Here is a 15,786-nt window from a genome sequence, read left to right on the forward strand (position 1 = left end):
AGCACTTTGAATAATTGCATACACTGGCAGTTGTACATAATTATCCTGTTTGCATGACTGATAAAGTTATTTATCAACTGAGGTAGTACTGGATAACCTCAGCATGTTGTTCACAGCAGCTATAGGCCTTTATGTATTGGCAGGACTATGGTTTAGACCAGTTTTGTGGGGTAGCTTTTAAAAAGAGGAGATGGTTTGTTGAACTGATGCAACTCCAGCAACCCAGCATTGAACTTTAAGTTTGTTTAAGGACAGACCTTAGTATGCACAAAAACACCAAAACACATTTTGTGTGTAGCTGGTTTTACAAGACTAACACTAGATGAGGCAAGTATAACTGTGCATTACAAATCAGAGGTTGCAGATTAGAAGTGAATACCTGTCCTTCAGCTGTTGCCTTTTGAATGGATATGAAAGGGAATATTCTGTCAGCAGTTGTTGATAAGAAGTATTAGTAAGAATTACCTCATATTCTAGCACAGTACGGATGTAACTACCGGTGAAAGGATGTCCAAGAAGGTAAATGAAAACAAGCATAAAATACATAAAATGAGACTTTAAAGGGTTTTTGTTTCCTTGTGCCATACAGTGCTAGTGTCTGCACCACATTGGAGGAGGAGAAAGGGGCATTATTTAAGGTATTTGATGGTGAAATTGCAGTGGTGTTGTTATCATGGTAGCACTTACAATGTGCCATGTGTGCAGACAGAAAAATATCTGCCTCTGCCTCACACAGTCGCCACTTCACTTGTTTATAAAAGCTGTTGTATTTAATTTGTGACCAGCATGAAAACAGAGCCCCAAAGCTCAGAACAGAAAGGAAGCATCAGCAGAAATCTTTCTTCTGATCCACAGCATAAAACACTAGTACACACTACATTATAATCCTATAGCAGAAAATATGACAATTTCAGACAGAAAATTGGATAGGCGCTTTTGAGAGGGTTGTGAGTTATGAGTGTTTTTTCTTTTTTTTCTTCAGAAAGCAGCTTGGAGGGAATCCAATATATTACAAGCTGCTCACTTGGAAAATAGAGAATTACACCTGATGATGCTGTCAAAATTCACATTCACAGTGATGAATCTGAAGAACATTTCACTTAGACTTAATGAACAATCATTAAGCTACAATGTACTGCAGGTTGAGCATCAAGGGACCTGAGGCTTAAAAAATCAAAGTAGGGGTTAGGGTTGACAGATTGTGATGGGATGGGAAGAACATTAGATAACATACCCATGCTGGTATGTTATATAGGTCCTGACTGACACATCCCTGCTGAAAATAATGTCTCTAATACATTTGACCTCTGGGTTAGTGGCACTCTGTGCATTATTTTAATGAGACAGCGCTGACAAGATACGGATCAGCTCACTCTATATCATGAAATGCTGTGACCTGAAAGCGCCATTTGGCTGTAGAGGTTACATCTACTATATCAGCAGGGATTTATCACAATAATAATCGTGTTATACAATTGTCATCATAATGCTTCACCTTGCATTGTCATTATGAAGACAGTTGTTATATTTCTGGCATCATATTGACATGAAGGTCAAGTGTCAAGGTAGAGCAGCGAAAAAGCCCATTGGCTTAGTGATGAAACCACTAGAACATAATGAGCCATAGGCTTCAATGAAATCCCATTATGAAAAAACAACTTGCATAAGCATGTCATTGGATTTATGCAGATAATTAAAGAAAATGTATTTAACTATCTGTAACTTTTTATTGTACAAAAACAGGAAATCTCCATTTTGTAAATTTTAGGTTTCTAAAATCTGGCATTTATCCTCACATGCCAAAACCTTGACACCAATAACACATCTTTATTTCAGAAAGTACAGAGGGCACAGATTATGTGTGATACAGCTCAAGATAATCCTAAAGAGATTTTAATTTTAGATCTTGAGGGTTGATTTGAGGTAACTTACCCCCATAAAATGAAAGAACGGTCTGGGACACAAGAAGAACAGCTTTGAGAAACTCAACATGAACCTCCTGCGACATTAAGCCAATGTTGATTTGTAATTACATGAGATAAGAAGATGAGTGGAGGTTTAGTGCATGTCTTGACTAAATGAGAGAGGTTATTTGTGTTCCAGGGGGCATGGGATGATACACTCATTTTACAAGCTTAGGCCACTGTGCTGTCTGTTCAGAGCATCAGGGCCATGGGAGGATGTTTCCCTCCTCCTCCTCCTCCCTGCTCTACCATGTGCAAACAAATACACGTGTAATTAAGCACACAAACAAACGCATGTAAGCATGCACGTGCACACGTGTAATGACATACTGACAGAATGTTTTTATATCTTGCTTTTCGGTTCCTGTTTGTTACCAAAAATGCACAATAACCTACATCATCATGAAGCAGGTTACAGCCTGGGAGATGTTTAGTAATCAGTGTCTGAGTGTGTGTGTTTATGTGTGAAACAGAGAGAGCTACTGGCAGTTGAGCTTATTCTGTGTCAACCAGAGTGCTTTGATTTTAGATCAGATTTTCCAGTATTACTGCAGTCAAGACATTTGGAACAACAGGAAATGATGCAGTAAAATATAGATTTGAAGAGACACTAAGAGATGGATGAAGAATAAAAGACAGACATAGAGGAGAGCTGAAGGGAAAATGACAAATGACCTGCGAAATGACAGTACTGTCAGCATCATCGCCTCTAAACTTAACTGACAAACAAGCATCTCCATGAATTTTAAAGTTGCTGGATTGAATGAAGAATGAATGAAAGTGGGTGACTGAGTAGTATGTGTGCTGGTGAAATCACTCCTCACTGCTGATAAGGTTTTTTTTTTTTTTTAATTAACTCCTAAGACCCCAGGTTCATTTAAAAGCATATTACAGTGGCAGGCATCTTGATTACCTCAGGAAAAACATAAATGCAAAATGACTGATTTTCAGTCTAGTCACATATTTAGCCTACATTTATACACTTATTTTCCAATTAGACATACAGTACATCCATCCATTGGCTATATCCTTTGAAGGCTTTGAAGGTGCTGGAGTCAGTCCTAACCGACATTGGCCGATAGGTCTCCACTTCATCACAGGGCAATTAGAAATGTGGTATGATGTCATTCCATCTCAGATAAGCATCATTACAACTACAATTCAAAGTTCAAAGTTTCAAGTAATCACTATAAAATAAGGTCAACATAGGACACATGCTTTAACAATCTAAACTTGGAGTAGCTGCAAATCAAAATCAGAATTTAACAGTGACTCAACAACCTCAGATAAAAACATGATCAAAAATAGACATGTATGTCAGGACACAGTTCAAACTGGTCAGTGTGTCACAGTCTTTTGAGAGCTGTTTTTGTGACACACGCACGCATTGTCACAGTGTCCCACTAAGACAGCCTGCTACTTTTTTCCTCATTAATTCCTCTCTTTGGCCAAAGCAAGACTAAGCAAGTTGCAGCATGCTCACAGCTTCAGTCGTGCTCATCAGCTTGTGTATGTGTGTGTGGGCCAGACGTTTGTTTCAAAGTCATTGGGCATTTTAGGGACTTGTGTGGATAAAAGTGGAAATGGGACTCTTAGAGTAAAAGAAAAGAAAAAGAAAAGAAAGACTCCTGCTTTTTATGCAGGACAGAAAAGTACACAAGTCAAAATGAGACACATGAGAGATTAAGAGGAAATCTAGGGACAAAACAGCAGCTAGACGACACACCATATGCCCCATGGCCCATTATCCACCACCACTTCAGTCAAGCCTGCACTTATGTGCACCCCATGGATTTTCAAAGCTCAACTTTAGCCAAATAACAAGTAAAGTAGAACATTAAGCCTTTTATTTTGCTTCTCATATCCAGATGAATAAATGGGACATGAACAACTGCATTCTTTCAGAATTACACGTGGATTCACAGTAATTCGTTGAGGAAAAAAAAAAAAATCACTCTGTACTGGCTTAACCTCAAGGCTTCAAAAGTGTACACTTGTTTGACATTTTGGAAAACTTAGGAGTTGATCAGCTTAGCTTAGCATATATACTGGAAGCTGCAAGTGCAACAGTAACCAGCACCAGCACTTCTTAACAGGCTTCACAATTAACAAGGTATAATATCATGTTTGTTTAATTACAATCTGAAATGTAAAATGATGTGTTATTTAGTGATCTGTAGAGGTGCTGGTAGCTGTATTTTTTAACTTTGGACAGTCATGCCAGCTGTTTCCCCCTGCTGAACTATTCTTTAGGGTAACATACTGTTAAGGCTTGTTTTGAGCAGGCACAGAGGCAGGTGTAGTGGAAAAATATTTGATTCAAAGGGGTAATAGCAGGCTGGAGGTTTGCAGGTTAGCATGAGGAGTTGAAACAGCAGGATTGATGCAGGCAAACACTGGAGCACAGGGAAAACACGAGTTAGAACAAACACAAGTGAAACTCTAGAGAACTACTCAGTATTAAAGTTGCTGAGTGGCTGAGAGTGTGATACCAGTGTGACAAGTGGTTGGAGAGCTGGGATTCTTACACTGCAGGTGATGAGTAATGGGAAACAGGTGAGCAGGTGAACCAGGTGATGAGGGAACAGCACCACACCTCCAACACACACACACACACACATACACAGACACAGGGGGAGGAGATAGGCGAGAAAACAGGGAAAACAAGGAAACACCAGGGAGAAATAAAAGTCACAGGGGGAGCCTTGACATTGAAGTCCAATGTATTGTGACTTACTGAATCCATGTTGGCCGCAGCTGCTGTTCTCTGCAGATGAGGAAATTAAAAATGCATTAAAGCCACCTTTCAAGTTTACAAAGGTGAAGTGTTTGACACTTAAAAAATATATTTTGGGTTTAGAATCTCTTTAACTATTCATCTGTGACACTGCAAAATGCAAAATGCAGATTTGAGCAATATTTTAATTTAGTGTACTAAAAGAAATCTGCATGGAAATTGCCACATTTAAACAAGCAAATGCGCAGATTTGTCACATTCCCATGCTGATGAGCATCTGCACCTAGTTATGTATGAATCAGAGAATCATCCTGACCTGACATTTGGGTTGTGAGGTAAACATATTTTTTCTTCATGTGTGGCATGAATAAATGAATAAATGCATGAATTATGAAACAGCGGTCATACTGAGTGCTGCAGGTGGTTGTACTGTATGTGAGCACATGCGCTGCATATGTGAAGAAATTCAAAACAGTCTGAAGATCTCACATAACAACAAATAACACAATATGTCCAAACTGATGGCAGCCCTGTGTGTGTGTAAGTGAGTGTGTGTGTGATGCTTATGTGAACTCATGTACATTAAAAGGTTGTGTGAGGGCGTGCACATGTGTGTGTGCACACATGGGTGTCTCGCTTTTGACGACAAAAATGACTCAGATGGGCTCGTCACATATGTCTCATTTGCTACACGTCATTTCATGGTGGCAGTGTCGTGTGGGTTGTTTATGTATTGTGTATTACAGAAATCAGAAGAACTTTGAAAATGTTTACTGTATACCTCAGCGATTCAGAAATGGTTGTTATTTCTTTTAGTGGCTATGTATTCCTTCTATTTCTATAAATTTGCCGTTCATTTTGCATATATAGTTGAGGAGTTTGACTTAATGATTAAAAATAAATATTTTGTTATTGTTAGTTAGCTGAGCCTAATTGAAGCTACAGATCTATTTTACTGCTTACTTGTTCACAAACAGCGATGATGCAAGTAAACCTTCAGCAACAGCAGAAACAATAATTACCTAAAATGACATAAAAGTTCCTTCTCGACCTTGAAAATTCTGGTGCTTTCAGCCATATCACATGGTCCTCACAAACAGATGGAGTTTGCTCAGTTGTCACAGAGCTGTATCTGCTGATATGCAAGTTCAGTATCTGTTATGTTTTTGTCCATCATCATCCACTTATGAAGATCATGCAATACACTGAATGCTCTATAAAAACAAACCAGTAAGTGGACTTATGGATTTATGGTTAAAACAACAACAACTTAGATTTAGTTAAACTTAGATTTTGTAAGTAATTTTTGGCATGTTCGTGACTTTTGTTTACATTTTGGTCACAGACTGTGCCTTTAAAGAGATGATGAGAGATATTTTCTGTTCACAGTGTCAACAACCAATACACAAGATACAAAAGACACAGACGTCATGTGTCACAGATAGGGCAGCACTGTGTGGACTCCTCCCTGCAAACAAGCAGAACAACTTGTTGTTGTTGCCAGTAATGCACAAACTCCAGAATAAAGACCGGAGGCCGTCACTCCGGAAATCTTAGGGCAGATAATCTGGTGATTAGAGGATAAGAAAAGAGGACGTAGCTGGTTAGAGGTACAGTTAAACCACACAGCTCCAACACACTGATTAATCAATTAAATCTAAATCCATTAAGTCTATCTGATACCTTGTCTGACCCTAGAATCATTTCCAATGGATGATACACACACAGACAACTGCAAACACTCTTTTAACATTAACATACACATTTGGACAAAATCACTCAAATATGCACAGTCACACACAGCACAGGTGTCTCTAATAATGGAGTAAGGATACACTACCCTCGGGCTGACACACACATCAATTATACACCAGCATGTGAAAACACTGTCACATGCGTCATGCTGCTAAACTGTACACTTTTGTACAACCTGACGAACCACACTGGGATGAGTTGAAAGATCAAATTACACTTTCACTTCACATATTTACTCAGCAGTCTCGAGAGTTGTATTAATGAGTCTTTCATCTCCAGTGTGTGTTTAATTTTTGTACAGTGTTAAAGTACATGTTTATTGGATGGATGTGTATGTCAGACAGACAGACAGACAGTAAATATAACCCTCCCATCTGTTGGGGCTGTGCAGATGCTGTCTTAGAAATAGAGGATTAGTGCTAAACTTAGAGAAGAAGAGGACATGTGATGAGAGGACGAGGGGAAAGCCAGGCAGTGACTAACACCAAAAGCATAAATCTGGGGGCGACTGACAGCATCAGAGCAGCCGTTCAGAGGGAGGATGAGAAAATGGAGGCATGGGGAAAGCAGGCAGTGTAAAGATGGGGCCAAGCACATTACTTCCATTTGTGGGGGTCAAGAAATCAGGGGGGAAGGAAAATGTACAAATAAGGAGGATGGGGTGAGATAGATGGAGAACTTCCGGTACTGTTGTAACATCTCACCAAAGCCTTAAATGTGGTTGATTAAAAATATCCACAGTGTGATGAAGTCACTGGGATGTGGTTATTGGTCTGCAGAGAATAAATGTGTCCCTATCTCCTTGAATAAACAGACTTGTTTATTCTTTATGTGTGTCAATTTTCATCTTGAGAGATAAGATCAGTCATAACTGAGGCATTCACACCAAAACCGCTAGGTATTTCAGAGAAGAAAATTAATTTTGCTTCAGAGAAAATCAATAGAAACATCTTGTCAGCACAGAACGTCAAGTGATAACCAGTGATAACAAGGCGGCAAGGCACTTACTTTATTCATTTATTCTGGCATTGCTGAATTTTCTTTGTCCTTCAAATAAAAGATGTGGAGAACTGGGGGGCTTTGAAAACATGTAATCACATTGTCATTTGTTTTGCACATGCCAGATGGAGACCCAACATTACATGGGTGGGGGAAGCAAGGAGGCACAAAAGTCTGATTGCCTTTTCATGGCTGACGGCGATGAAAAGTTCATCTGTGTCCAAACTCTCCATCGAGAAGCTTGTGGGCTGTGCGCATGTTGCACGAGTTTCCCACTGTTGTGCTGCTCACAGTGTGCCTGTGAAAGGGTGAAGGTGTCTGCAGTCTGTAAAAACGTATAAATATATTCAACAAACTCTGCAAAATGATGGCCAAATCCTAAATCAAGTAATGTCAAACAAGACAAGGATTGTCTGCAGTAAGGTTTAAGAAAAAGCAAGGTATTTACAGTAGAGCTAACACGCTGCAGCTCTGCATCTCTTTCCTTTTCTTTGGATTGTTCTTGCTGCAGTTTGAGTTGTTCTAGGTGGCTTTCAACACTCCTAAATATTAATTAGAATAATTTCTGAGTTATTCCAAAGGATGTACTCCTGCCTTTTTCATAAACAAAGACAAATCCCTTCCTACTTACAAGAAGACCTTCCCAGGATAAGTACAAAATTAAATGAAATGCAAAATTTTAAATGCTCCTCAAACAGCTTATGAGTTGTTTTAATATGGAAAAGAAATGCATAGATGCATTTATATAAAAATGCCATAGATTATTACTTCAACCTTAAGGCTTTCACCTTGAGGTTTGAGGTTTGAGAAATGGAATGATCGGCATCAGTGATCATTGATGAAATTACATCTTTAAAACCCTGCTGGGATCCCTATGAGAAAAGAAAGTTTCGAGACTTTGCCTTTGATTTGAATCTGGAAAAAAAAAAAAAAAAAAAAAAAACATGGAAAAGAACCTAACTGTTTTTTTTCTTTATGAGACGCTTTGAATACTAGCACTGTAGTGCTCCAGTTCTATGAGTAATGTGGGGGAAAGTTCACCTCCATCAGTCGCTTGATCAACCACACCTGAGTTTAATCAGCATGCAGACTTGATGATTAAGCAGGTTGATGAGAGGGTTTTCTGAATTTGGCCCCAGGTGCCACAACGTGACATCAGTGACTCAGCAAGCTTTCACCTTCTGTAGCTCTGGAGAGATGCTACATCACTCAGTGCACAAACACACGCACATGCAAATACAGAAATGTTGCGTGCCCACCACATACAAGACCACCAAACACTGCGTGTATACACATTGACGCAGTCATCCCTTATGTTCAGTGTGATGCCTCACCTTATTTGAGGCTCATGGTTGGAATTAACATGCAGGCAGAAAGGCATGTTCACGTGGCAGGGAGCAGGTTTTTGTTAACAGGAGCCATAAGGGAGAGTAGGAGGGCTTCCCTTGCCTCGGTACGCAACTCATCACCACACAGACGTGACTGAGGGAGCAGTGTTTGTCAGCACAGGGGGATCATCTGTTCCATATGTATTGCGGTCTTTATGCTTATGTGTTTTGGGTGTGCGTAGGGGAGTGGTCTTCTAAATCATTAAGACCACATGTTAAAGTAAAACTACAGTTTGTCACAACTACTGTAGCAAGTCATTGTTTGTACTGGTTCCAATAACATGGTACTCACCAAAGTTGGTTCAACTTTGGCCTGTCATACTTAAAGTAGTTGTGTGCACTCACAGTTTTTCTAAGCAATGAAGCATCATAAGCACCATAACAGGTTCATTTTTTTAAATTTCACAATACTATGGGTACCATGCCATCATAATCCATAAGACAAACAAACAAATATGGTTTTCTTCTTTAAGAGGCTGGTCTTAGGTTGCAACACTTGTCATTTAAAGTAGAATAAGGATGAGCTTTTGGGCAGCCAAAGTGTTATGCTAAAGTGAATTTTTGTATTGCTGTTGAAATTCATAATACTTTTAGTGTAAGACAAACCTGAAAGTTTGCCATGCAGACTGCTGTGGTTAATTTTAACATCAGCAAATCTCAGAAAAGAAAAAAAATGTGTGTATGTATTTTTGATTTTGGTAGAGAAAACCTTTTGTAAAAAGTTTCATATTTACAAGCCTTTCAATGCATAACACTGGTTTCTTGGTAAAACGAACACAGTCAGAGACAACAGAAAATGTTCTCTTCAACCTGACTCAATTTAATATATGAATACAGACAGAAAAGCTGCCTTCAAGTCCACAAGTGGAAGACCTTGAGTGAAGAACAGTCATTTGCAGAAGCCTCGGATGGATGGTTGCTGCATAATGTTTTGCCGCTCAGTATGTGAGAGTACAGTTCTTGGCATCCACTGCCACATCCCCACATTTTGGGGAGTCAAAAAACCCCTCTCTTTAATCTCACCTGCTTCAGCGTGCTGCAAATAATGTTATATCACAGTTCAGTAAAATAAATCTGCATATTTAATCCCAATGACTCTGGTTACACAATGGCCATTGTGGCTTATAAAGCCAAAGATAAAGGATTACATGGCAGGGATACTAGGGAGCAGCACCTCTGCTCACCAAAGCTGTGACTGAACAGTGGCACCAAGTGGTCAGCATTCGCTCCTGCAGCGTGGATTTGTAGGTGGGTCCTGATCTGTGATAACTACAAGTCATCAGAGATTTCACAATTGTGTGTACTGAAAACTCTGGCTCTTTTGTCATATTTGTTTTTCATACTTTAAGCTTGGGTTGTTCATTTTTAGTGTATCCAGACTGGTATACATGAACAGAAAGTGAGATGAGGCTGTATTCTGACCCTGTATTCCTAGTAATATGTCAGTTCCTCATGGGTTGGGTTGACAGCAGTGAGTTTGATGAAGAATAGATTTAATAAGGGAGGGAATGTTTGGACTATTTAAAATTTCGATAAAAATGTCTAGGAGCTTGATGTCACCCTAAAATGAGTCAGGGTGGTTCTCGGAAGGGAGACTATGGTTTGTTGGGTGGTGTCAGTCATATTATTCATCCCTAAAGTTCACTTTTAAAATGTTACCCAAAGTCTGAATCACTGCCTGGAATACTCTGCCCCCAAGCTGTTGATGCGTCTTTTCCCAAATGGAAATGATGATACATTTTTTTTGGAGACATTAGATCAGCAGGATGATAGGAACACCTGTCTGTAATATATCAGTGGATTGATTGATGATGACACCTTAATTTTCTAAAGCCCACTGTGACATCTTAACATTGCTTGTTTTTGTCCAGCTCATGGTCCAATCACCAAAGGTTATTCAGTTCACTGTCACTGAAACATTTCATAGATTATTGAAATAGTTGCCTTAATCGTTCGATTAATAGATTAGCTGTCAAATTGTTTCAGATCTAGACTAGAACGTACAAACAGGAATGGTTTAATTATTTCCAGATGTGAAAACTGGTCACTGTTGGGAGTACAAGCTGACCAAGCTTACAGTTTCTTCTCAAGCCAACATGGGTTGAACATTTGTTACTAAAAGAGATGGATTTTGTGCAGAGTATTACTTCAGTGTTTCGTAATACTGGTGCTTTGTTTCCAAAACCTAACTTTCATTACATTGGCACCAGAAGCTATCGACCAATTTTTGTCTTTAATGTTGTACAGCATCTGTCTACTTCCTCAATCTCTACCTCCCTATCTTCCATCTCTCTACCTTACCTCTATCTGTTGACCTTTATCTGTCCATCTTCTTCCTCCTGCTGTCCTGTCAGTTGATGGAGAATAACTCTACCTGTCTGACAGAGAGCTGTTGCATAAGATCACAGACAACGAGCCGGGCTGCGTTCTGACATCAGCAGCGGCTTTATCCCTCCATCAGCTAGTCGAGACATACAGGTACACACTGCTGGTGTGTCCCATTGTCATTCAAATGCTGGGCTGGTGATTGAAGTGCTTATCTCTCCTAATCGGAGCGTGTAAAGGTATTACTGTGGAGGGAAGCGTCGCCACACCAACTTTGATATGGAAAATCACATCTGTGAGGTTCCAAACAACATTATCTACAGAGAAGTGAATATACCAGGTAAAACCTTTCCTGCAACCCTTCCATCTGTTGTCTTGGATTACCTCCATGCTTATTCCCTTTTTTCAGATCCTCAAAGACAGGAAAGGTAGGGAGGGTGGGGGAGGTGGGGGGTTAGAAAAAAAGAGGCAAATAAAGAGTCCAACACACATCTTGTTAAAAGTAAGATTTGTAAGCTTATTATTTTGTTATCATGATCATTGTTATAACCTCTGTTATGGTTTGTTCAGTTTACAGTTTATTTTCAAGTTCATTTAAAGTCATTCCAGTCGAAGGTAAACATGATTGTAAATTGTTGTTTCCAACACTATTAAATGCTTTTGTTGTTTTGCCAGACAACAATCAGTCACACTCTCTCGCACGTACACACATGGAAAGAGCAGAAACAAAGAGACTGTTACTCATTCGCTCACTAATCCATTCACACACATACATACATACATACATACATACACACACACACGCGCGCCCACACTGACATCGGTACACACAAAGACAGACAGCATCTCATGCTAAAGCTCCCGCACATGGCCATGAAGTGATTAACAGAAATGAACTCTGATTCTTACTCCCCCCTGACAAACACACACTCATTCAGATGGACACACAAACAGACATGCACACACGCACTTTCTTGCTCTCGTGTCTAAGTTCTTAAGTGCAACTTCTTGAAGAGTGATTTTCCCTCTTGCACAGCTCTTCGATCCTCCCCCTCAACACCAGAACCCAAACCTTTCCTACCTCTCCCTCCCACCAAGAGCCATACATACACCTGGACTGGTTCACACACTGTATTATAGTCAGATATGCTCAGTGATGCTCCAAAACTACAGGACCCTTAGTTGTTTCCATAGAAAGATGCTCTTGTTAGGGTGACGAGAGCTAATACATTTCTATGAATTCAAAAATGTATTTACTACTTTATTTGACCAGTTCAGGACTCTAAAAGGGAGAATAACCACCCTTTTGGTTGAATTGGTCACAGCCTGGACCAGACATATTATTATTGTACCATGTAAACAGATTCTGATAACGACATAGCTTTGTTTCAAAGAGTTTCCCTGACAATTTAGTATTGCACTCCCACATAATTGGGAAACTCGCAAGAAAACTTGATAACATCGATTGTTAGTCCATCCCTGCCTGCTAAATACCTTCATTTTTCAAATCTCGAGGTTCTCGCTTCTAACACAGGTTGTCTGTTAAGGTTTCAGGATAAGTCTGAGTTAACCCTTGTGACATCATCAGGGTTAATTACCCGGATTCTGTGACAAGTTTTCTTAGGCTGAGTAATACATCTAATGAGTCCCTTTAAGGAGACAAGAAAATTAGACAAAAATGTCCAGAAACAAAAATTTAAAAACAAAAAAGTTATTCTCTGCGAGATAGTTTGACTGTAAATTTGAGATTCACAGAGTGCAGCACAGGTTTACATATGGCTCAACCCCACCCAATTTTCCAACTTTTTAAACACCGACTTACCCCTCAAGATAACCAACTATACACCACAACAAACTCAACAGAATAATTAAAAAATGATAAGAACAAAACAAAACAACCACAAAGGAAACTGAGCTTCAAGTTTGTAAAAATGCTTACATCACATTTCATCTCGGCAGATTTCAAAGCATTGTAATTCCATTCTCTGTCCGTTTTGACATTTACACGGGTACTTGAACGTTTCCTGTGCCGCCATGTGACCAGGTCGTCCAACAGTTGGGTCGCAGTCCATTGTCATCATTATCATCATCATCATCATCATCACCTTCATCATTGTTATCAGCTACTATGGTAAGCCATGCCCTACTAGAGTCCATCATTGGCAGGGTAGGGTAACCATGGTGAATAAGGTGCTAGTTGCTATGGAAACGCTATTCTGAAGCAACCGACTGGTAGAGTTTTTTGAGTTTTGAAATGCAGTACCTCTCACCAAAGCACTTGGTTTTTATGTATTACTTGTTGCTTTAGTTGTGTTTTGTTTTTTGTTTTTTTTTATTTTATTTTGCATTTTCATACTTATAAGATGTACAGTATGTGGATGTATTTTCAGGCTGTTAGTACCATTTAAAATATTCTCACTCAAACACTCACACATGGCACACTCAGACATATGTTTTTCCTCTCTCAGGCACACACAAACACACTTGTACGAAAACAGAAAACTGTTTACATGTGGCATCTGACAAATGAGTTTACAGAGATGAGATTGGTAGTGCAGGTTGCTACACCAACATAGACCAGTAGATAGCGTCTTATTGTCCGGGACTGGATCTGTCCTTTGATGCTTGTGTGAGTGCCTGTTCTTCCTCTGTCATCCCTCCTCACCAGCTCCTCTTTCTTTCCTCCAAACAGCTTGCAGTCGGGTTGAGAGGAGGGCAGTATTGCTGAGTGTATCCATGGCTGCTCTGGAGCCATCGTGTGCTTTAGTTAACCTCGGAGATGACAGAGGACTAACCAAGTACTTCAAAGACAGGACAGAAAAAGTAACACAGCAACTTATAACATCAATAAACCCCTTCCGGTTTCTGTGTCAATGGCACATCTAAGTTCCTCCTCCCTTTCTTTTTTTTCCTCATCAAATGATGTTTAAGTGAATGATTCATCGTTTAAATGCTCTGTATCCTCCCCCCACCCCGACCCCGTCCAGTCACATTGTCGTTTTTAGAGACTGATGGTGAACACAGGATGACACAGCAGAGTGGAGATGGCAACTAAAACACTGGCGTCTGGAGTCCCAGGATGTGTTTGTGTATGAACTATCAGCTACTTTGACTAGTCTCCTACACAGGACCAGCGCAGTTCATCAGCTGGTTCCTTTTTTTCCGCTCTGTGTACTGGGACAAGTTCCCAGCATCAAGATCAACAACAATAACATCAACAAAAAAAAAAAAAAAGAGAGAAGAAGAAGAAGAAGAAAAAAAAAAAGGCAATTTCAGTTCAATTCCACTGAAATCTATTTGATTCAGTTCATTTGAGTTCAGTTTAAGTCTTGTTGCAAGAAACTATGGCAACTAGCCCTAAGGAAGTGTTATAGCCAATCAGATCCAGGGGAAAGTCTTCAAATGGTTTTCAATTGGGTGGGTGGATTTGATGCCTTTTCTTCATTTTATTAGGATTTCAGCCCCGCCCCACTCCTGTTGTATAAATGCTTTGTGTGGTGTGCATGATTCAACAAGCTCAACCTGTGGCCTGTTCAGACACACACACAGACACACACAAACGCTCACTCACACACAGTCTACCCACACCTGCATCTGTGTGCACAGGCTGACTTTTATGCAATATACGGTTCAGTCTGTGTCACCGAGCGCCTGAAGGTCTTTCAACTCCACACACCTCAAACACGCAGCTGTACAAACACACACACACACACACACACACACACACACACTGTGATGCTTGAAAACTCTCATTTCAAAGTCTTGCTCCTCTTGCCTCCTGCTCTATTTGCAATATCTTAACTCTCCTCTCCTCTCCTATCCTCTCCTCTCTTGACTCCCCCCAGGCCACCCAGGCCCCCCACCCCACCCCCCCACTCCTCTCCCACCCACTGATACTGTACACCCTCCCAAGGCTAGTTGGCATGGTGACGCTGATGGGATGGCCGTTGCTAGGAGATGAAGAGAACGGCCAGAAGGAGCATCGTCACGGTGAGGAGAAGGCGATCCCTGGATGGGCTGCTTCCGCTGACGCTCTTCTCCAGCTTGGGAACAAAGGGGTTAAATTCATCTGGAAATACAGAAACAGAGAGACATAGAGGAAACAATCAGGGATAGTGATGTCTTCATTTTAGTTTATTACCATGCTGGCAGAGAATTTCTCTACACTTGAAAACCTTGCAAGGAAAATTTAAAAGATAAGTTTATCTGAGCTTCTAATTGTGCTGTAATCTTGTTACGCAGCACGGCTGTTACTAAAACATGACCAAATTTGTTTGAATGAAACAGCCTGACTGAACAAAAGGCAGTTATCAGCGCATACAGTCTCACTCCCACTAAAATGCGGTTAGTCTGCCACAAAGACAACACAACAGCAGTGCCACAGCAGACTGCAGCTGCTATCAGAGAGCTCTCATTGTTCTAATAGTGACACATTCCCAGTCACACTCACTTGCATACTTGTACATAAAGACACACTGTATATACTGTAACTCCCTCCCCCTTCCCAATCTACCTGCCTGTGCAGGTGGTGTCCTAAAAATAGTTTGTGGTTATTTTTTTGCAGGTTACACACCGAATGTTCATGTCTGGTCGACGTACAAAAACACAAGCTGGCAGA

General features: G+C 40.2%; 1 protein-coding gene across 1 annotated transcript in view; it reads right to left on the bottom strand.

Moving 5' to 3' along the window:
* Nucleotides 1–11,664: 11,664 nt before the first annotated feature.
* The window catches only part of efna3b (ephrin-A3b), a 57,124-nt gene continuing 53,002 nt past the window's right edge, over nt 11,665–15,786 (bottom strand). Inside the window, exon 6 of the mRNA XM_018680491.2 lies at nt 11,665–15,237. Within this exon, the coding sequence (XP_018536007.1) occupies nt 15,119–15,237 (119 nt within the window). The 3' untranslated portion in view covers nt 11,665–15,118. The remainder of the gene's footprint in view (nt 15,238–15,786) is intronic.

Source organism: Lates calcarifer, linkage group LG15 (assembly GCF_001640805.2).
Source record: "Lates calcarifer isolate ASB-BC8 linkage group LG15, TLL_Latcal_v3, whole genome shotgun sequence".
Classification (NCBI taxonomy): Eukaryota; Metazoa; Chordata; class Actinopteri; family Centropomidae; genus Lates; species Lates calcarifer.